Raw genomic sequence first — 24,765 nt, 5'->3', positions numbered from 1 at the left:
CATATTCTAGTGCTCAATTCTGATTTTTCCTTTAAATACTGTGAATTTAAGCAAGATTAAAATATAATTTCTATGATGGTTTCTCTTTCCCCAGTAAATTTCCTAAGAGTCCCCCACCAAAGTATCTCCTCCATAAAACCCAAGAGTCTACTGTTGAATGTAATGGCTCATACAAAGGGATAAGAAAGCCATTATCAGCAACTTTAAAAAGCAGGAGGAAGAAGACATTAAAAATGGAGCATGGTAGAAGTTTGATCCTCTGATCTACAATGGGCAACTCACATCTCTGATTTTTCCAAAGTCAACAAAGTATAACGTTTATTCACCCTCATCGCTCCTATAAAACTTGTCTCTGTTAAATGCTGTCTGCACCTTCCCCAATCTGGTCTTTCCCTTACTAAAGCCTTGATTTTAAACTCCTTTTCTGTTTCCCTGGTACTTCGTATTTGCCTATTCCAGCTACACAACTTCAATGGTCCAGCTCCTGCACCCCGCCGTGCCACGCTGCCTCTCCTACCCCCTGCATGTTAAGCAGCTCACCACAAGCACTGCTGTCCTTATTCTCCTCCTCATCTCCTGAAGACTTCACTCTATATTAAAACACAGCACTGCCCCCAAGTACATGCTCCTTCCCCCAGCATGAAATTGATTTAATTAATATGAGTCAATTAACTAGACTGGGTATCTAGCAATTCCTGAGAGTTAATGTTAGCAAATAAGATGAGGAAAGTGGCACATTCTGCAGTGACAATAAAATACAGCAGCAGCTTTTCTCTGTCAGCCAAACTTCTATCAGGATACAAGTGCTGCCACCACTCAGGAAGGAATGATACAAGACACTAATTTTGTCTTCTTTAGCATTCTGCAAATTCTAACACTGAAAGTTGTCTATATACTGCACACCAAAGCATCCTGTAAGTTTCCCAGTGAGAAGAGCTTCTTAGAATTAGAAGCTGTGAAATGGTTTTTGAAATTAAGTGTTAAATTATAATTGGCATTTCTGCCATCTCTGCAAGCAGCAAAACCGTGCTGGAGACACTTGCACAGATACATACTGGAAGAGATTTTAAGAGTATTTCCCATTCAGATTTTTTTTATATATATGCAAGGATCAGAAAAGCCTCTAAAAGTGAAAAAGCAAAACAAAAACCCAGGACATTCTAGTGGCTTTTACAGAAAAGAAAAAACCGTATTTCAAGAGGGAGTGCACAGCACAAGGGCTGGGCTAGTAAACACAGCAAAGGCACTGTTCCATCCTGTGCCCAAGGCAGGCAGCCTTGCTCCAGGTCACTCACAGAGGAAGCTCCTCTGCCTGTTCCTAAGGAGAAGCAGCACTCAGCTGCTCCTCAACTGTGCACTCAGCACAGCACTGTCCTCTCTCAGGCCCCTGGGGTTAAGGACTATCCTTATGCACATCAAAGGACACGATCTATTGGTGTCATAGAGCTGGCCTCTACTGCAGTGTGCATTTCAAGAGGAGCACCCCACACTTTCCCACTCTTGTACAAGAACAAGTATTTTCAAGTCCCTGCCTGACCAGCTAAAAAAAAATGTTAAATCAATACCTGGCAGTGTTCACACACAGTTCTGTGATCCACTAAGGACTCTTGATTTTTTCATCTCATTCCTGTTAATTCCATTTCCTCTGTGCCTAATACACTGGTACCTTTCTTTCCTGGAGCCTGCTCCCTTCATTATTATTACAGCTGATATAGAGACATTTAGGTCACTCCAGAAGAACTAGGGATACCACATCTGCTCCCTAGGTAACAACACAGTAGTTGTTTCTGGTAGAAACACTGATACAGCCTCAATGTTTCAGGGGTAGTAAGGATGAAAGGCGTAACATGAGAATGCTCAAAGGACCTGAGAAAATGGAAGATGAGAGGATATTTCTCAGAGACAGGGAGGTAAATGAGCACTTTGTTTTCTATTTATATTTTGTTAGCCCTCTTTCCTCAGTTTATGGAACAATATTTGTCCATATTATGGTCCTTTTTTATTACATAATTAATACTACATATGCTACATTAATCCGCAATTGCTCTAAGAACACGGCAAAGATACTGATCAGTATTCCCCTTGTGCTCCTAACATTTTGGTTTGTGTTTAACCAGCTCCTTAGCTGGTAAGTGGACAGAGTAAGTTCCCCATCGCTGCTCAAGTAATAATGCTGTACAACTATATAGGAATACACATGGCAATATCCAAACACAGCAATGCTTTTTACTATGCAAATCATTTTCAGTAAAGGGACAAGCACAGCCCTTTTTCTGCAAAGCCTGAATAAATAAAGGAGCTTTGTCTAGGAAATTCAGAAGAGACTTGAAGGGAAATAAATTCTGCAGTTAATCATTCATCTTGGAGTGACTGCTGAGCAGCTCTGCAGCCCACTGTAAAGCCTTTCAGCTGTCACAATTACTACAGGGTGTTAGACCCATGGGTCTCTACAGCTCTGGTTTTGTGGTCATGTCCATGGCTTGCACTGTTCAACTGAATTTTTCCCAGTTCAGCTACACAGAGAAAGGCACAGAGGATTACCACACTACAGCATGTATTCATACCCTGTTCATACCCCGATCTGTTCATCTTCCTGTTTTTCTCTTTTCTCACAGCTAGCTGTGTTCAGTGCCTAACAAGACATTCCCCTTTAGGATATTATCATGAACAAGCAAAGATTAGCTATGGAAACTGCCTGCGTGATAAGAACACTGTATAAATTAATATTATCCCAGCAACATTAACTTAATTATTTTGATAACATTGGAAAGGTTACTTCTCCGCTTTTACAGAGACAAGCTTTGTATATTTTTAAAGGGCAAAACACACCCACAACCAGAAAGTTTTTGTCTACTCTTCAATATAGTATATAAAAGGTTTATGGATTTCATCAAAACTGGTTTGGTTATTGTCTAGACCACAGATTATTTTTCATAAGATTTTTTGTCATATCTGTGAGCCATTTTGTAATGATGGATGAGGCTAGTGCCTTAAAATCATCATTTTTTGTAAGCATGGAAACCCACTGAACCCTGTCAGATGGAATATCACCTTCTCCCCTAGAGCCTTATAAACTAAGGGCATAATCTATTCTCACAGGGGTATAGAGGAGTCCAGGACCAAACCTACGCTTAACTAAAGGGCTGTTATACGGGGATAGAATATGAATTTTACAGTTATAATAGGAGTTTTAAAGTTTTGCTTGCCTAAGCTGAAATTGCTGCTGAAACATTAGACCAGCCACAGGCTTTGGAACTCAAATCATAGCTGGTGATTTTGACCCTTCTAAAGCATGATGTTTCTTGAAACAGTGTCTGTCATTGTTAGTTTCATTTTCTCATAAAATAAGAACTATGGATCATGTGAAGACATGAGTGTCAAGCAAAATCTATGTTCAGTTTACAAAGAAGTGAAATTGTATACCTTCTATAATTTCAGTCCAAGTGTTAGAGCTTAGCAAGCCATACAGTCAATTGTATGCACAGAAATAAATCACAGTTTGTATATGTATGGCTCTTGAAACACATTTTTCTACAGGTATAATGACAAGGAGTGCAAATATACAGGAGATTGGAAAATGTGTAATCATTCTCTTCAGTAGAAGAATTAAAGACACTTATAGTAATGGACTGGGCATCAACCACTGCCAAAGGTATCAACAATTTTCACTTTTACCATCTATCACTTAGAAAAATCTGCTTGCTGCTTCTGTCTTCCTCTACATGGTTTGAGAGTTAAAAATTAAATATGCAGCTTCACATCTCATTTTTAACAGTTAATTGCTGCATAAATACACAGCATAAAGGAAAGCACAGACATTTTATAAAACCAGAATGGTTCTGAAATATTCAGTTGCGTCTTTATTTACATTTCTTATGCAGTAGATACATTTGAAAGACCGACTCTGAAGTGACTTTTTCCATAGTAAGGCAAAGTTAAATTTGCCTAGACAGCATCTGAACCAAAAATTTAAACTCCTCATCATTTTGGAGGCAATAGAATTGACATTTATTGCTGTGACATATCAAACTACAGCCCCACCTCTGGATAACAAAAGACTACAGGGTAGATGGATGCTTTAAGAGCCTTCCCTGGAGCCATCCAACCTATACTGTGTCGTCTGTTTAGATGATAAACTCCTGGAAATGCCTGGACTTGAACATTTTTCTGTGTTTTGTACCTATCTACTTCTTACGGTGTTTAGAATGATCATCACGATTAATCCATAGATAAACTACCCTAAGGAAGCCAATGTTGCCTGCCCTGCAAGAGCATGGCCTCAGATGTGGCATAAATACCATCTGCTCTCCGTTATTTACAGTGCCCAATACGGCTCCCCAGGGAGACATGAGTCCAACGCCTAAATTCACCGGTCATGCAGGGGAGGTAAGCACTAACTTTATTAGACTGTGAATTAGGCCACTGATCTGTAACACCCCCAAAGCCAGCATGCTGATTATAGATGTATATATATATATATATATATATCTCATCAGCAGACATCAGCAAACCCTTGCCCACTTCCTGACCAAAGCCACCCACAGAATGAGCCAGAACACTGCACTGCGCAACAATGCTACCACCCGCCTTGGTGAGCCTGTAGAAACTGTGTCGTGTCATACAAAGTTCAGTTCTTTCAATATTAGAAACCAACGTAGAGTAATGCATCTCAAATTATCAAATGACCACACACTAATGTGATTTTCCCTGTCTAGTGCTTTCACAATAACTGAAGCAGCAGTCACTTCAGCAGTGGAAAAAAAGAAATAAAAAAGCCAAACAACTGAAAAATATCTAGGTCACTACCAACTAAAAGAATAAATTTATTTTCAGTATCTCAACCTTGTTTTTTACGTAATTTGATGGTATGAAAGGACATTATTGACACACGGCCACTGTGCATACCCAGCCACACGTGCCTGTGCAGAATGCATGAATGAACTGCATGGTCAGTGTTATAACACTCAGACACCAATTTATAACTAAGCCATAAGATTTTAATGTAAGCTGATGGATGATTTTTGAAAGGTAAATGGCAAAGGTAAGTTTCTCCTTTTGCTAAATGCATACGATTCCTGTTCTTTGGTATTTATACTTCTGTAACATAGCTTTCAAAAAATTTCAACTGCGAAGCAGCAAATTAGCTCTGTCTCCTAACTGGCTGGAATAAAAAACCCATGTGTAAAGTTTTCCTTGAGCAAGGGGTTTCTTTCCTGTTTGTGCCTAAAAGGAAATGGAAGCATAGTAAAAAAACAGTCCAAAGGGGAAGAGACCTGCCAAAGGAGATACATGTATGTATTGTACTGCCTGTTAGGATTCTAAATTCCTGGCATGGCTTACACGGATATCTTCCACTGCGCTCTCTCTAGCACTGAATCTTATCTCCAGTGTTTAGAAACAAGAACTGTAATAAAATCTGTGGATCAAAATCTAAGAAATCCAGCAGAATCTGCCCTGGTGGTGTTGCCCTGGCCATTCCATATATGACAACATGCAGTTTGAACTACAAATTAATGTCATGTATGAAAATAAAACAAAATCTAATTCTCATTTGTATTGGGTTTGCATGGAAAGGTTCTGGTGTGTTACAGGGGTGGCTTCTGTTAGAAGTTAATTAAATTAACTTCAAATTAAGTTCAGCAAAGCCAGGGCCAGCCCCAGGACAGACCTGCTGCTGGCCAAGGCAAGACCCATCAGTCACTGTGGTAGCACTTCTGTGGTAACGGGGGTTGAAATGCTGGGAAAGCGCAGTTGGAGAAAGGAGAATATGTAAGAGAAACAAGCCCTGAGGTCAGTGCAGAAGGAGGAGCAGGAGGTGTTCCAGGCACTGGAGCAGAGATTTCCCTGCAGCCCATGGTGCAGCCCATGGTAAGGCAGGATGTGACCCTCCAGTCTGTGGATGTCCATGGAGGAACAGAGATCCAACTGCAGCCTGTGGAGGACTCCCCACTGGAGCAGGTGGAGGCCTAAAAGAGTCTATGACCCCATAGGAAGCCTAGGTTGGAGCAGGGTCCTGGCAGGACTTCTGACCCCACAAGGGACTCACACTGGAGCAACCTGTTCCTGAAGGAGTGCACCCTGAGGGAGGGACCCACACTGGAGCAGTTTGTGAAGAACTGCAGCCAGTGGGAAAGACTCAGGTGGAGCGTTCTGTGGAGGATTGTCTTCTGTGGGAGGGACCCCATGCTGTAGCAAGAGCCCTCCACCTGAGGAGGAATGAGCAGCAGAGACGTGTGATGTACTGACCACTGGCTCAATTTTTGTTCCCCTGCACTGCTGGGGGGAACCCACTGAAGACGGGGGAAGGTAGAGAAAATCAGGAGTGAAGTTAAGCCTGGAAAGAGGGAGAGGTGCAGGGAAAATGTTTTAAGATTTTTGTTTATTTATTTTACCTTTCTCTGATTTGATTGGTAATAATTTCCCACCGCCTCCAAGTTGAGTCTGTTTTTCCCATGATGGTACCTGGTGAGTGATCTCTCCCTGCCCTTATCTCAACTCCTGAGTCTTTCATCATATTTTGTCTCCCCAGCTCAGCTGATGTAGGTGGTGATAGAGCACCTTTGATGGGCACCTGGCATCCAGCCAGGGTCAAGCAACCAGATAACCCCGATATCTTTCACACACCCAGCAGTCTTTATTCATAAATTACAGCAGCAGTAACTTCAATCAATACTGAATACCCAGAAAATCTATTTTTAAAAGTTTCTATAATACTTAGAAGGCTTAACGTACCTGTTTTAGTGAATAAAAAAACTAATAATTGCTATTCTTCTGAGTAGTAAAATCCACTCACATTACATTATATATATATACTTGCACAACAGAAATTTTCAAGATAGGGAGAATCTCTCTCTTGCTGCACTGAGCTGTGAGTCATGAACATTTCCAACAGTCCACATTCAGTTGTTTAATCTCTTTTTCACAAAGGAACTAATTTCAGCCCAGAATTTAGACAGATGCTTAATACCCTGTTAGGTTGTTCCAATACAGCCAATACAGCCAGAAAAACAACTATTTACTCTGTGTCATGTTTGAGTTCCATAGTATTCATGTTCTAAAAAAAGATAATGAACTTCTAAACACTTTCCAGTAAATGTTACTATAATTTTAGGCCTTCCTCAACAGGAATATTCTACAAGCTCTGGACATGTCAATCAAAATTTTGTATTAAATTTTACTTTTTAACAATTTAAGTCTACTGGACAAACACAGAGTATTCCAGGTTAATAATGTGCCCTCCTTCACACTGAGCATGAACAGGTCAACACAGAAATTTCAAAGGCCATCTTGAAATTCTCTAGCATCAACTATTCTTGGGCTTAAAATATGATGTGAAATCTGCTTGAAACAATGAGGATTCCCCAGGATCAGCCAGGAATGTCAGCTTGTCTCTGGGATGAAGGAAGGATATAGAGTCAGCTGGGAGCAGGAACAAAACAATCTAATAAATGGAAAAGGGGTAGAGACAGAGATGCTGATTTCAGCCAATGTAACAGCTCTAATAGCTCCTATAGGACCAATTCAGCTGCCTCCAAAAATGAAAGAGCTGCCTTGTACAGAGGTCCATTTCAGCTCCTGACTGCTTCCCAAGTCAAGTGAGGTCTGCAGCTGACATGTATTTACATCTGGCTTCTCAATGTACGAGCATTGAGAGGTCCACTCCAAAGACTTTTTTAAGAACCTTCCAATCACATTCCAGATGACTTCATGGAGTGTGACAAAATCAAAAGAAAAGGGGAGAAAACAGATGAGTGATGTAAGACACTGCCACAGAGAACTGTCAAGATGCCAATAGACTTTTTTTCCCCAATTCTTTTAATTAGTCCCAACTTTACTACAGTTCAAATTAAAGCGTCACCACATGCTATTGATTCCAAGCAAAGCTCAGATTTCTAAAAAAGCCATTTTCATAAAAATACACACATAAAACACTCACTTAAACAACTACAGGGTCTTGAAAGAAAGTAACTGAGAAATACAAGTACCTGTTGTCCCCACGGGCAGGATCCTTGGGTTTAGTATCACTATCATAAACAAAACGCTCTTGGGAGATGACTATGATGTTCTCTGTAGTTTCATTTCCCAAGATAGTGATAACAGGATAACCCATCTGTAATGTCCACTGATCCATTACCTCTTGGATGTTTACAGATTTTCCAACCCTTTTTAAAGCCTTGGAAAAAAAAGAGAAGTTTCAAAACACTGAAGCAGTGTCAACATGTAAAACTTTTTTTTTTTTTCTTTTGGTCCCCAGGATCATAACTGGTTTTGAAGGGTAAAATAATTCTCACACATGTATGCAGATACGCACAGACACACACAATACAGACACACTACATAACTGAACTTAAGGCTCTGTGTATCTTAAAATTAAATGTTGAGCAATCTTAACAGAGAGCAGAGTGACAGTCAGAAAGTCATGTTTTCCACATCATTCAAGTACTTCTACTGTAACAGAAGAAATAACCTGCTTTACAGGATTTAACAAGAGCCACAAAAATACTGGGTAGCTATTCTTAGCCAGCTAAGGTTAAAAAAGACACAGTGTTAGCTGATCTAGGCACCTACAATAAGGCATATTTGAAAGGCCCTAATTTCTAAAAATACAGAGCTTCTCTGTTCTGAAAATCAAAAGTTAGTTATGACTAGTTATTTGAAAATACTGTCCCTTAAGTCCAAAGTGAAGCTATGTATAACAAGATATCCCCGGCTGCTTCATAAACTGCACCTGTCACAATACATAGAAGATTAATGTGTTCATATTTGATTCCATATGTCAATAAAAATGCTGTTTTACAAGTGGATTTTCATCTGAAACACAAAGAGATACTGTAGCATCATGGGAGATGAGACTGCATATGAGGAGAAAGAGGCATCATTTGTTCTTCAGCGGCGGACATGCTCCTAGCTGTCGAACAGTCCAGGATCACAGACTGAGCAACCTCTGATGAATACAAGCAGAAGGTGTCTTCAGAACTGAAGCTGCAGTTGCACTGCATTAGGAACAAAGGGGCTGGCAACAAATGCATTTACAACTGAGGCAAACAGAATTATTAGCTGCAACACTAGGTATGAGCACACAGCATAGCTATAGTGGTTATGGACCAGAATAGAGTCTCATTTTTGTTCTACTTTATTAGCTATGGATTCTGCAGCTCTTTCAAGACAACATTTATTCCTCTGACTTCCCATCGCCCAGGACTGTCCCAGAGGCTTTAATAAAGGCAGGCAAGAAAGATCCTTGCAGTGACATTCAGCTAGAGATTAAGACATAGATTTAAAAGCCTGACAGTGTGTTACTTGTCTCAGCTCTCATTAGCAGTCAGTGTAGACATAGGACTTAGTTCAGTTGACCACATGGAGGTGACTAATGTCATTTGACCTTTACCTGCCACTCCAGAAGAGCACAGATTTCTCCATATATCTTATGCTAAATTGGTTAGACACGCCTGATTGTCTCAAACATCCTACTGCACCTAATCTGGCACTAGTTGCCTGTATTTGAACAACTATCTTAAGTGTCTAGTCAACAGTCAGTGGTTCAGGCTTATTATAAAATAATCATGTAGTGGCTACCCAACTAAATAACTCTCTATGCTCTGCTGACTTTATTGACTAGATTTCTGGGATTCCAGTCGTTCCTATTCACTAGTGTCAAATGACATGTCCTAAAATATTCAACACATTCTTTCAGAACCAGTGTACCTACAACAGATGTGTTTCTCATGTGGCAGCTGGAAGCCAGGTAGGATAAATTAAGGTCAAAGCTGTTAGAAGTCTGTGAATTGGCAACTGAAGGCTCAGTGAGAACAACAGGATCTTGGACACCTAGTTTACATGTATATTCCTGCTTGTCTAGATGTCTTGACCTCCAGCTGAATCCTAGCTTTGGTGTGAATAGTTATAGCTAGATTGTCATGTTTTGTATGGCTTGAACTGCTACTTGTGCCAAAACTCTCTGACTGTACTCCACATTGCCCTCCACTCAGTCTTTATTTCTGGGGAAGACTCAGGCTAGCTCAGACTAGTTCCATAGGGAGAAATTCAGGCACACTTTGCTAATCTTACAAAAATTATAGCCATTGTGGAGTCCTAGACCAGGGTCTACAACTCAAGCCAAGCCTGGATATGGTAATGTAAGTCTCTACAGCATGCCAAATGTTACAGTAAATAATTCTCTGTTTACATCATACTTTGAAGCTTTAATAGTTTTGTCTTTCACAAAAATCTTAACTCCATGCAAAATCACAAACACAAGGGATGGAAACGCCAAAGCTTGGCACTTTTATGTGCTTTCCAGCTTATGGGTCTCAGTGTGCTGCCACTGAAGTCAGACAGAGATTCCATGAAGTATCTTTCACTGCACATCAGTGACACAGCACATGCAGGGAAATATATTGTAACATAACAAAGAATAGAAATGCTGCAGTACTCATCTTTTTAATGTTGCCACTAGGTTAACTCAAATGGAATTTCTTTGCATCAGTTTTTATATTTGCTCTGTGGCTTGAAGATCTCAATATGAACTATTCACTCCTGATCTCACGAAGAAAAACACCATAGCAAATTCCTGTTTCTCCCTCTGTGCAATAGATTAAAGCATTTTACCTTTGACAATGTGTTCCAGAGATCATTTCTGGCTGCATTGCCATACTTGTGAATGGTTAAATAGTCCTACAGAAATAAATAAAAACAAAAATCAGTATTACAATACACAAGCCAAACAACTAGAGCTATTAGGAGTTAAATCACATCAATGTTTGCATTTGCTAGAAATCTAGAAATATACAGCATGTTCATCCTAAGGGAATAAATAAACAGTTTCTTAAGCTACTTTGCAATGCAAAAATTGTCACTAAAAATTTCATTTACAACATTCAATGCTCTTCCTTTTCTGTATAAATCATTCTATAAGCTAAATATCTTTTATTTATATATATATATTTAGAACACATGTCTAATCTTGGGAAAGGTTCCTAGGTAATTCTTGGCAATGAAAGGAGAAGCTGCTGAAACACAGTTCCAGTTGCTATTTTAGCAGGTCATCCTGCTTTGTCTAGTGTCAAAAATTTGTTCACTCAGATGACAGTTCGATTCATTACAGAAGATTTAACTGAGCAATAGTCCATCTAAACTCCAAACTCTTATCTAGGGAGATCCTGGCCCTTCAGTGTCAAAATACATCATCCTGGCAACTAGGGTTGTAACAGGTTATCACAAAAGCTTCCCACAACAGGGAGCAGTAGAGGATGTGTTACAGGAATCTAACTGTGTGCTTTTGCACAGGGACCTACATGAGTGTTTTCCTACCACCTGTGAGTCAGAGTCCAAGCAGGTTATAAACTGAATGCTTTCACTTATTCTCCAACAGTTTCAGTAACTAAAGGTCCGTTCTTCTCCCATAACAACCAGAAAGGTAATTCCCAATAAGCCTCCATTGTATTAAAATAACTTCCCAAAATAACAGTTTAAGCATATTACCAGCTCAGGTCTAGGTTTTTCAAGCATAAAATACTTTGCTTTTAAAATGACTTCTGGAGAGACAACACTGTTGTTTCCCACCATCCCATGTCCCTTGACAGCAGCTCATTCAGTTACAAAAGTGAAATTCAGCATTGATTATTTGAATAACATAAATTTCAAGCATTTGATTGGAAAAATTAAGTGAAAAAAATAGATCAGAGGTTGTACATCAACTGGTTCTCCTAAAATTGAATTTCTACCATCTTCACTTTACACAATGGTAAAAGACAAACCCTAATTTACTGCACAATGATAAAACTGGGACAATTTGCTGACTATGTTATCTGTGCTTTGTGTGAAGTAAGATACTTTGGGAATAATTAGTATTTGGAAAGCAAATTTTCTGATACACAAATTGTAGCACCTGCGACAGATTTAGCTTTTGTCAGCCAACTTATAGTAAAACAAGCAACAACTCCCATTTAATCACAGAGTAGGAAGGCTAAATGAGAACACTGACTCTGTAAATGCAGTGCTGAGTCTTAACAATGTCATGAGACTAACTTGGAAAAAAGACAATATGATATAGGCTGCACCTATAGCACACTGTGCTTCCATTTTGTCTAAAAATACAGAATCATTTAAGATGCAGTGAAACATTCAATAGCTTCCAAAGCTAAAGAAGCTGAAATGTAAATTAGAAAGCTAAAACAGGAATAAACAAAAATGGGACAAGGTAAATAAATAACAACAGATATACAATCCACATTTTAAGCAATACTAGAAAATGCTGCATATATTGGTCCTTCTGAGAGATGCTTTTAGAATCATTACAGAGCAAAATAAAATGGGTGAACACCTGAGGACTTCATCCAGGCAATAATCCTGTTTACCAATCTACAATGAGACTTTATATTTGACTTTTACATTTTGTGTTCAGAAAGACTGCAGAGATTAAATGCTTCTGCCCTTTTCTTCTGAGTTTGAGCTTCTGAGTTTGGCTTTGTTTGGGTTTCTTCTTCCCGATACACAGATTGGGAGGTTTAAATGTAGCCTATCACGCAGTTAAAAATTTATTATCCTCCAACCTAACATGTTTATCTCACAAAAAAAAAACAAAAGGAATCTTAACCTTTACCATGAAGTAAGAATATACAGCAAGAAACACAATGTCTTGGCATGATTCCTGTACCATACAACCTAATCATCAATTTTGTCATTATTTCATGAAAGCTGCATCAAGAGCATAAACACAGCATAAAACTAGGAGTGTGATCAAACTCATGCACAAAAAGCAGTCCTAAGTGACAGCATGTATCAACATAGGTTTTCAGTAGTAAACCTACACTGCAGTCTCAAATCTGAGTGCACTTTCCAGAGGCACAAAAGCAAAAGGTTTCTGAACCAGGTCCTATCAAATACCCTCTTATTCCTATCCTCATACATTGTGTTTGACAGTAACCAGCAGCAGACACTTGGAAACAGTATAAAGCTAGAAAAGCATACAGTGGTACCTCCCACAACTGCTCTTCAATCATCCAGCACTTCACGGCACAAGAAACCCTAAGCAGATTAGTATCCTTGCATTTAATAGTTATCTTCTGCAAATTTGGCTGGTTGCTTTCTGAGCCTACACAAATCAGCACTTGCAACACCTTACGAAAAAGCATTTTGCGCTTCAGTGATCTGTCGTGTGACACCTGTTCCAAATGCCTGCCTGTCCGCTGGTTTCATCTGCTGCTTCCTACTTCTGGCATTAGAAGACACAGTGCATTATATTCCCCACTTCACTCTCCCCAGGCCACTCATGTTTTTACAGATCTTTATGGAATGAGTGCCCACCCCAGGGCTTATACAGGTTTTATACTGAGAACTCTGCCAGACCCAACCACTCCCAGCTCTGCTGCAAAGTTATACTGCCACCCCAGCTACTGACTCCAAAGGTAGCTTGGATAGTTTCTGACCCTGCCTGAACTTTCATTACCAGATGATGAATCTCACTTCCTCTTCCATTGACAGGCATTCAGCTTAAAAAGGGAAAGACATATCAGCATCAAATACATATCAGTAAATAGTAAAATATGAGCCAAAGATCTATACATACCCTGCTTGTGTATTCTAAGGATAGAACAAGCAGGATTATAATCCATTTTTCCTCCTGGGGACTCATATCTAAGTCTTAAGCACCTTGCAGAGGGGCAGAATTCATGTTCTCATTCACTGTAACTCTCCAGGGCAGGAGTATTAGCCGCCCCTTTGCCTGTACATTCAGTAGAAAAACCAAAGCAAAGGGAACAGAGATGCAAGCCAGAGAACAGAAAAGGAGGATGACACTGAAAACACAGCTGTCTGAATCTAAGTTGTGCTCAGCACAGCTCCAAAGGAGGCAAAGTGACTTAAAGCCACTTATTCATAAACACATATGCCCAAAACCATCTGGCTGCAAGGCTGCTTCCCATCATAAACTTGCAAGTCTATCACTGACAAAAGCTGTTCCATTGACTGGAGTATGCTGGAGCATGAAGATATGCATTAGCCACCTTCCTGTCAGCCTATGGTGTGTGTGAGCACAAAAAGATGGCATGCAAATCTCTTTAACAACTCAAGACTCAAGTGTGCTCTTCATGGAGAAGGTAGGACAAGTTCACAGACCCTAGGGCATTGTCACACAACATGAAAATTAATGAAAAACACACACTAGAAGTAATCATTTAGGTTTACATTTTCAGCATACCTCCTCTTGTATTATTCTTCCTAATATTTTCACATTAAAACATGAAGCCACTCTTTGCCAAAAAAGAATAATGGAATGTGATCCATTCACCTCTATGAATAAAAAACTGATCAGACAATGCAGTTTTCTAACATGCTTTAGCAAGTCTTAACATCAAATAAATAAATAAACTAAATATCCTCTGTGATACCATGAAAACAAAGTCCATTTACTGCTCAACCAAAACGTAAGATCCTTCCAAAAATCCCTACAGATTTAATGTGTTATCAAACAGTAATCTTAACCACCCTCCAAAAAAAGAATTAAAAGGCTCAATGCTTTTGAAATTATTTCTTGAGAACTGGAACAGATAGCTTGAACAGTAGTAAGAACAATGAAAAATGCTAAGATTTTGAAAGATGGCTTTAGTGATGCTGTATTGATTAAGCTTTCACAAGTTTTATTGTATTAGTTTTTTTAAGAAAATCAGATTATTTAAAAGGGAAAAGTCTTTAATTTCTTCGCAATATTACCTAGTAACTAAGCCTCCTGGTTTAAAAATAAATTAACTACCCCACTATCCAAACATGGTAATGCTCACAACTAAAAAAAGGTAATGACTGATAAACACCAAAAGGTTAAACAAATGTAAAGGAGGAATAAGTCTCCACACATGTGTCTTACTTCCAGGGGAGATTTTACATCTATAAACAGAAACTGAAATATCAAATCTAGGACTAAACTCCTTTCTCAGTTAATCTGTAATAAGTTGATTGCTCAGCTGAAGGAACAGCTCCAGACTAACATGAGTGGTGTTGAGATCTGAAACAGATGATACTGAATAACTTCATTTTTCTTCTAAAGATAACTGGAAAATTTCACCATATGAAGAAGGAAAAAGTAGAAAACTGTTCTCATCTCCAGTTCATGTGGCTATGTTTCTCCTTTCTCAAGGCTCAGGAAAAGCAGATTTGCATCTACCTCCCTTTTTCATTTCATTTCATTTCATTTCATTTCATTTCATTTCATTTACCTCAGTGCACATCCTCCTCCCTTTGGCCTACAATATGTTCTTGTTCAGTGGTTTTATACATGACTGCTGTATATCACCCAAGATTTAACGCTACAAATAAAAACATTTAGTTCAGGTAGAAATCATGCTCTACAGCTCCAGGTATCAAATCCAGTGTGTTTGTTTTCCTAGAAATTTATATACTTAATCTTAAATTGCCTGACACCATCTGACAGATGCTGACTCTGACTATAACATGCTCCTTTTTCCTCCTTTCCTTCACCCTGGTAACATCAAATCTGCTATCATGTATTATCTTAACATTGCCTAATTTAAAAAAAAAAAAGCTTGGGCAAGGGTCAGAGGGTAGTGTATATGTTTGCAAAGGTGAGCAACATACAAGAGGGTGTGAGAACCAGTGGTAAAGGACTACCAGCAAGCTACAAAACCATGAAATTCCCATAAGAGAGGAAGACTACTGAATAGAAAATCTAAGAGAGCAATTAGATTTGCAGTATTTTCCAGCTGTACAACAGACTAATCCTGAAGAAACAGCCATAAGGGAGAGAAGTGACCACCCTCCCGGCTGGGCAGTCAGACAAGCAACAAAATAAGGAGTAGGCAAATTCACCTTACTGCTCATGGTCAACACTGTGTATGGCGAATTAGTTGAAGGTTAACTCTATTTGTGTCAGGAATTAATTTGCACCAAAGAGTCAAGCTGCAGAGCTACCTCCAAACTGAAAGAACAGCTGTTATCAGGCCAGGCATCACAGCACTACTGCAATGCCAGATAAGAAAAAAATTGGAAATAGGTTTTTCCTGAACAAATAAGCCAAACAAGTATTTCACTTTCTCCATTGTTTTACCAGAAATGCCCAACACTGCTTTCAGGCAGTCCAGTAAGAAACTGTCAACATACAGAATACACCAGTCACAGAATATATTTTCACCAGTTTCTACCAGAGGACCAAAAATGTGGATTTTCTTCCTACACTATAATCTATTACTGCATTAAAATGTGTTCTTCTTACAAAAAAATAGTTACTCAAAAGTCAAGAATTTAACTAACTAAAAAGCATTTTGACTTACAATAACAAAAAGCCAGCATCAAAATTCTACTGAAACAGAAAGCACATGAGGAGTATAAGGTAATGCCTGCAGAGAGTAGGTCTGACCATGTAGATAGTCCTTACATGGCATTAAAATTATCACATCTGTTATAGTCACAGCATCAAATGCATTCCTGTATCTACAGTTTGATAATACTTCAGTGGTACAGCCAGACTAAGCACATCCTACAACCTTTGCTGTTTCTTGGACCCACCCCTCTGTTTGTGATGCTACTTTGCAGACTAGACCTCTGAAATGGCTGGTATTATATAATCTAACCTTCCCCACAAAAGGCACCCTTCCTTTCCTGATCAAGTTTACCAAGGAGGACTCCAAACTCTTGCACTGGTATAAATGAAGTGGTGTTGGGTGGCCATGAATGGAGGGGAACAAGCAGTTGGAAACAACATTGAAGAAAACAGAACAGCGGTTTCCTAAGCAGTGTCCTGTCCAAGGATGTGCCAAGTATTATGAAAGAAACTGGACAGAAAGATACATGGTGGTGATTTCAGAATACAGCTAAGAGAAAGATTATCAGTGCATCACCTTTAAGGGGAACAAAAATTTTATTTTAAAGTGTATTTCTCTAAAAGCGATGCTCAAATGCTCTTTTCAAATGTTTGAGTAACAGTTGGTAGTGTCATTTCTCATAAATAAGCTAATTTTTACAGTGAATTAGTTAAACTTCCTTAGAAATTATGTGTGGACACTGCATTCAGAACTGAAGTAGACTAAACTCAGAAGCTTCAAATAATAATAAACACTATCATAAATCAAAGGAAGGGTAATAACATTTAACTTCAGTTTCTAAAGTGTTCACATGGGGCTACCATGACGTTTAACTAATCCAATTATAATTCCCACCTTCTACTGCATTGAATGAACTTTGGTGCAACCCTGTTTAAAATGTCTACTACCAGGAGCTTCTTAGCAAGCTTCCAGTTCAAACTCACAGATAGGTAAAAATAAGTTTAATAAAGCCTGAAAGGTGTAGAACATAATTCAAAGCCATCATACAAAAATGGTTTTTAGAATACAAAAATTCACTTCAGCTCTATTTTGCCTTCTCTTGTGGTTACTATCTCAGTCAACACATAAAATCCCAGGGAGAGAACTCCATGGAATCCTATCACAGTACGCCAGCTGAAATTCTAGCCCTTAATTTCCAAAAGGTACATTTAGACTTTTTTCACGTACAACAGTGATATAATGCTGACAAAACCAGCAGCAACTGGAAAATACCCAGTCAACATGTCATATCTGCAATTAAATCATTATGTCTAAACAGCAAGCTATAACTACTAATCAGAAAGAGTAAAACTGGAACCACACATGGAAATAAATCTTAATTTTCTCTGGAGCCAATGATGCTGAATGGGCCACATAATAATAGCATTTTACTTTGTCCTTTTTCCTTTGTAATTCATTATACTCCCATTGATGCTAACAATAATCAGATCAGCAGAACTGACATTTCTGGCATTATATGGGCCAATGGGAGTTTTAGCATTGATTTTGCAGGAAAAAAATTAGGGCAATGTTGAGAGTATCTCAACCATGGTATTAGAAGTATAACACTCATTTAGAGGATCCAGACAGGACCCTGTTATATGCAGGCTGAGATACAGGAGAAACCAGTAAAAGGAAGCAGGCAACAGCCATCATTAGGTCAACAGGATTGCTTTCTTCACTCTACCCGCTGCTTGTTGATAAGAAACCAGTACTGTAAATTAGAAATAAGCCAATTAAAATTGACATGGCCCTTCGTGTTCATTGCAACACAAGAAAATAAGAAAAACTTCAAATGACTGTAAGGGACTCAGTTTTTCAATTAATAATCTTCTGTAGTGCAACTCTGTGAACCCAATGTAAATGGGGCATCTAAAACCGATTAAAAATATGTATTCAGGCAAATTTCCAGCTACTTTAAAATATCTCCTACTTTGTGGAGAATTCTTGTTAAAATATCAGAAATACTGAATTGAGGGGTTTATTTCCCTTGTAAAATTCAACTTCACCTTTTAGCTATTAATATGAAGAGAAGGGAGGTTCCATTTTGAAACACAGCAGCAGCAGTTGCAGTGTGGTGGCAAAGCAGTTTGCAAGCAAAGTCTAAAGGGAACATTTAGAAGGACTGCAAAGTCAGTGCATGGCAGAGTCTGATAGCATCTGCTGTGCAGTGAGAAACCTGTAAGTACATAAAGCTTGGCTTTAAAGAAAAATGTATTTGATGTATTATTTGGTAGTTGTACTAAAATACTGAGCTAAGGATAAATCCTACAGAAATACAGCACTCTCTGAAATTGAACTGCATATATTTGACTGAATTTGTACATTCATTTAATTCTGTTTTGTCTGGTTGTATAATACACTTTAACCTAAAACCACACATTACTCAATAAATATATTCTTAGTGCACACAAACAGAAGATGGAATGTTTTCCAGAGATATTTAGATGGCACCTGCTAATTGTGACAGGTTGGCTGCTCATTCCTCTGCCTTAACTTGAACTATGCCCAAAAATTGCTCACCAGGCAAAAAATCTCTGCTGTACTTTACTCTAACAATTTTCTCTATATAAACACCAGACCTGGAAAGAAATTATTGCTACTTATTATGAAAAGGTGCCCCTAAACTGATAAAAAAAACTTACTTCAAGCATGTGTTTGTATCTAGATCATAAGGACCTGCAACATTTTTACAGTAACAGTGAATAACAGAGAAGCAGCAACAGCGAAGCTCTGACTTGTAAGTTGTTTGTATCAATGAGCAAAGTTTCTTGTTGTGCAAAAAACCTTCACACAATTCAGTCCCTAGAGCAGCACTTTTTTTTTTTTTTTTTCGTTTTTCAAAATGTAGACATCTTAAAAATGATTAGCCCTCACACCTCTGGTGATATGTGACAACCTAGCCACAGTAACTTAGCTTTAAATGCATGTAGGGAAAGGAAAAGGAAGAGGAAGGGGAAGAGAAAAAGGGAGGAGGAAGAGAAGAAGGATGGAAAAGGAAAAGGAAAATGTTTTCACAACAGTGTTTTGTGCAGCATGGATTCAGGATATTTTTTTCTGAATGTCCTCCATTAGACTGAAATAGATTAATTCATTTACTTAATTTCCAATATATATAATGTGTTAACTAGGATTTCAATACTGCAGTATTTGTTCTGAAAATATCCCCACTGACTTCTAAAGAGCTAATGGAAATTCTGATTGCATAAGAGCAGAAAAATTGTGCACAAAATGTTTTACTTCCAGTGCCCTGTAAAATCCACTGAGCTGCCTCATAGCAACAGAGGTAAAAGTTGGCACTGAGCTGCTATCAGGAAAATAGTGTAATTCTATTCCAAAAGAAAACATTTTTGTAAATAGCTGCTGAGCCTGCTGACATTATCTGGGAATTCATACCTATCACTCTTCCTCTTAGTAATTCCTATAATAAAAATGAAGGAGAAAACAGTCATAACTGAATTTCATATGCAACAAAAAGAAGATCACTGAAGGCACACCAAGTGAACAGCTCTGCAGTGTCTGTAACTTGCCATAAAGGGCAATGGTGTTCCGAGAAAACAAACTTTGTTTATACACAGTGTGTACACTAATTGTTTTTCTTTTCATAAAAAGCTTTAGCAGCAGAGCAAAATAACATTTCCTCTTAGCTGAAGAACACCACGACTTCCTCCTAATGAAGGCAATACCATCCACAACCTTGCCCTGAACCCAGGCACTGGGGACACCGCTGGCTATTGAGGTTCAGCAGCGTCTACCCTCACCACATTTTATGTTTCCTTGCTGTGACCTCCAATGTGGGCAGAGTGTGACTGTTTGAACTGAAATCCTATCTTTAAAGAGCCCATCTTAGATTGAATTCTTCCCCAAAATTTCAGTCAACACCAGAAAGTAGTGAAAAATATCACATTTTACCTTTTTTTATCAGTGTGTCCTTTCCTCTACTGTCCCCATGGACACATAGCTGGAACACAGCATTAAAGGTCAGAAGGAAAGTGATCTTGTTTCAGGAAAATGCTTTTTCCTAGCACTGATCACTGTTAGATAACCCAGCAGCTATAGAGACCCTTTCTCTCCCTGCACAGCTCACAGCTGCTTAAGCTCAGAGGGACACTCAGGCCCTGAAGTAGAAAGCAAAGAGCACATGTCTCCCTTATCCTGGCAATCTCCAACAGTTGGGGCAGAAAACTGTCTGATCCAAATGCTCCAGGAACAGAAAGCAGAGCTGAAGGAATGAAAGGAGTTAATATAACCAAACAGGAATATTCTGCTAATGCACCATTTCAGGAAGAAGCTCTCTTTGCAGAACACCAATGTTTTATGGGGCAAAAACCACCAGAACACGTGTGGCTGCAAAAAGTGTGGGCGCATTATGTTCAGTCCTGCCAATGTTCTGCTTTCAAAAGGGTAATAGTTAAATTGTAGAACTGTAGATAAACCAAATACCCTCACTCTGTCTATGGATCAGCTTGCTGCACACCAGGACAGCACTGTGGTCTCATGTGTAGCAGAGCTGGACTCTGTGACTGAACCTGATTGACATCTGTTCTGAATATCTCACATGGTTTATAATGCTAAATATTTTAACAGAGTATCTTCTTGGGTTTCAAAAGAGATATCCAAATTTCATGGCTCTTTTGCATTTTACTCACATTGGTCCAATTTCCCTTCAGATGTACATGTGCTCCATCCTCATTAATTTCTTTAAAGAAATATTAGTTGAATGATCAACATTTCCTGGAGGCCCGCCTTGGTGTCTTCACAGGCTGAGCTGCAGCCACACAGCTGACAATGATGCCAGTGGAAGCTGTGCTTTGAATACATAAACTCTTCTGATCCCTAAGTGCTAAGACACATGGAAGCTCTGCATACTTCACACCTATGTAAATTTTAACTTCAATTTCTCTGTGCCTAGATCTCCACCCTAGCACCATGCCTTTCTTCCCTATGAGGTTTATGTCTTCTGCATTAACTGTTGATGATGCACTTTGATACCACACTGGATGACATTTAAGGAAACTGAATATAGCAGTTGGGAACTGAGCTACAAAGCAAATTAAAAGTATATGAAACTACTGAACAGAAGAACAATCAGTTAAGCATGGTCCACCTTGTGAATTGAATCAGACATTGTCCTATGTAGGAAACACTGGGTACTTGCATAATTAAAAAAACTGGGAAAGGTGCACACAGAAAAAAAAAAAGAATGGAGAAATAGAATTACCTTTAGCACTTCTCAAAAACTTTATGCTTAAATTATGCAACTTCAAACACAATTTTCCTTTAAGCATTATCATTTTGCTGCATACAGTATACTCAGATACTCTTGGAGTCAGAGGAAGAATTTCCATTTTTGGAGTGATACCCAAGTCTGGCCCTTACTATGCTATACATCTTTAACACTTTCAAAGGAAAAAAATATTGTGATGTGACAACTTATAGAAGTTTCTCATGCAAGAAATTGACCTACTGTCTTTTATTGACCTCCGTAAGTCAAGACGGAAAAAGCTACAGGAATTAAGTCCATAATGCTGAATTCCTTTAACAAATGTAAACTAAAATCCAGAGTGATGTAAATTAGAAGCAAAAGAAATGCTGAGGGGGCAAAAAAGGTGAAAGATGCTAACAATCTTGTATGATATGCAGTGTAGAAAACAGTGATGTCAGCTCCTATGAGATTTCCTATGATTTCTGAAGTCCTCCCTTTAACATGCTTAAGTTCTCCAGTTGACAATTCTCAGATAAAAGGATTGGTAGCAACTAATTCAGACAGTTAATTACCAGAACAGCCATGGTGATTCTTTGATGTTCACCAAGGTCATACACTCTGCTTTTCTAAACCAGAGGAGGTGGGTGCAGAATCAGCTGAAAAGTACTTCACTCAACATCTAGTGAATGCACCAGCTGCAACACCAAAGGTACTCTATCTGTAAAGATGCTCCTCCTGGGTGGCCAAAGTTACATCCTTTGGCTGAGCAAAGGAAGACTCCAGGTAGTTCCATGTTGATCTGAAGGCAGCATCACAGTTCACTGCTTCACTGACTTTGATCCTAAGATGACTGATTTTTTTTGTCTCTTTGTCTTTGCAGATTTTTAATGTTTTACAGAAACTCTTGAAAAGAAATTTCTAATGATATCTCATTAAAGATAGCAAGCAACTAACTGTTATGAATTGGTAATAAAGATTTAATAAGTAGGTGTTGAATAGGTACACTGTTTAATGCACTATGTAAAAAATAGATTATCATATAATACCATGGAAATAGATGAAAATATTTCATTAATTACTATTTCATGCACATTGTGGTGTCTAAAAAGCAGGAAAAAGCAGTGCACATGAAAGGAAGTTTAAACAGCCAGCAATATGATCCTAGGAAGTGACTGAAATCTGAACCTTGCTGTATTTAATAGCCTGAACACCACACTTCCCCAGACAGCTCCTATGAAAGGCTGACTAATTTGTTTCAATACAGTGGCCACTCTACAGAACCAAAAGAGACAGTATATATCCACAGCACTGTATGAAAATTCTTCCAAATGTACAATGTGAAGCCTAAAAAGTAGTTAATTTATCACAGAAGCAGAGATTCCTACGGTAACTAATTCAAACTGCTGATGATGCACTAAATCAGAGTGAGTGATGAACACATACACAGCAGCAAGTGAAGTTCAAAAGGATACAGATCTATGTGATCAATGAGCTGTCACACAGCAAATGAAATGCAGTGTTGACAAATGTACAGTAATAGAGATGAGGCTCCAAAATAATCAAACCAAATATAAGAAAACTTAAATAAACCAGAGCAGAAATATCTCATTACAGCACTGGAGGTGCCTTTTTAAACATATCTACCAAACATTCCAATCACTGGTACTTCTCTCTCTATTTAATTTGAAAAAAATAAAAACCAAGAACTGATTACTTGAAGAGATTCATTGTCATAAAGCAGTAAAATCTTCCCAAAAATGCAATCCAGGGACACAAGACATGTAAGAAACCATCTATTTCAAGGACAGAGTTGGAACAACAGCCTACAGAATAAAATCTCACACAGACCTAGTATCGTATTGCACATTACTACCCTGAGTGATGACTGAATGATACGGCCAACTTATGGCTTCTACCTCTATCAATATGTGCAGTTCAGAAACATAATCAGAGCAAGTGGTGCTGACCAAACCTCTTCATACTCTGACCACCTTATTACCTGATTAATACCTTTTTGATTGAAGAGCAACACCATTTTGTAAGAAGAGTACTGGCATTCAGTCATGTGCACTTCTTGACTTTTCCTGGAGCATAAGGAACATCATGAAAGATGCCAGAACTTTTAAAACTATGGAAATCACCTACTGTGAGAAGGAAGGCTTTATTAGACATTTTCTACAAAAATAATAGCTGTAACTTTCTGTTAATAATAAAATAATAAATAAATAAATAAATAAACTAAATATACAGGTGTTAGCAGCTGTCATTATTCATTAGAGCCAACAGAAATACATTTTTTTCTTTTGCTTTTGTCCATGGAGTGCTACGGTGAGAATGTTCTGTCTGTAACTAAATCTCCTGTTTGAAATGTCATATGATTCCAGACATCATATATTTGAAGGGCTTTCAAAAATCATACCTTCACTAGTCTCTTGGATGCAGCTTTATTGTGGAACTGCCACACTATAATCAAATGGTCTTTCAAGTATATTTACCATCATAGGAATAGGCCAGCTATTCTTGACAGATATGAATCTCTACAAAGATATCTACACTGTAAAAACGAGCATTTCTACCAGAATTTTACTTCCTTGAAGACTCTATAACAGAACAGCTTGCTGAATTGTTACAGATCACATGCACATTTGTACATTTCCTTCAGAAATTTCCTTCATATTTATTGACAAAGACTGTCCACCGAAGAGCCTCATTCTCCTCCATCAACTTTTCTTTTTAATACAATTGTTTTCTTTGATAAATAAGGGATTTTTCACCCCCAAGCTCTCTCAACCTGCTCTTCAAAAAGTCCACATGGCAGATGAGTAAGAAAAAACAATTAACAAAAAAGGTAGCAATCCCATTTGTTTCTTGCTCTAAGCCTTGCTTTTTCCTCTCCTTAACCTAAAGGTTACCTTATCTGTTGTAGGATCTCCTATATAAAAGCTCTAATTCTTTAGCTCATAATAAGATGATGAATCATGCCTTGCTTTTGATGAAACCACAAACAATTCAAACACAAATAAAGAACCACTCATTTTTGGTTTATGCTACTTTAATAAGACTTCAGAATTACTCTTGTTTATCATGTGTTAAACACTTAGCGACATAGCTAATACACTAAAAATAATTGAAATAATACTGGAAATATAACAGAATGGAGAGGTAATAGTATAGAAAGTTCCTGGAGTGTGTGGAAGTTAACTTCTAGACACAGCTGGTGAGCAAGACAACTAAAAAAGCTTCCCTGCT

General features: G+C 38.4%; 1 protein-coding gene across 1 annotated transcript in view; it reads right to left on the bottom strand.

Annotated features, from left to right (window-relative positions):
- Positions 1–24,765, bottom strand: part of TRHDE (thyrotropin releasing hormone degrading enzyme) — a 211,945-nt gene that overhangs the window by 69,982 nt on the left and 117,198 nt on the right. The window contains exons 8-9 of the mRNA XM_015628042.3: positions 10,609–10,674; positions 7,986–8,173 (exon numbers count right to left, since the gene is read on the bottom strand). Coding sequence (XP_015483528.1) covers positions 7,986–8,173; positions 10,609–10,674 — 254 coding nt within the window. The remainder of the gene's footprint in view (positions 1–7,985; positions 8,174–10,608; positions 10,675–24,765) is intronic.

This window comes from Parus major, chromosome 1A (assembly GCF_001522545.3).
Source record: "Parus major isolate Abel chromosome 1A, Parus_major1.1, whole genome shotgun sequence".
Lineage (NCBI taxonomy): Eukaryota > Metazoa > Chordata > Aves > Passeriformes > Paridae > Parus > Parus major.
The sequence above is the reverse complement of the archived record's forward strand: the minus strand, read 5'-3'. Positions and strand labels throughout refer to the sequence as shown.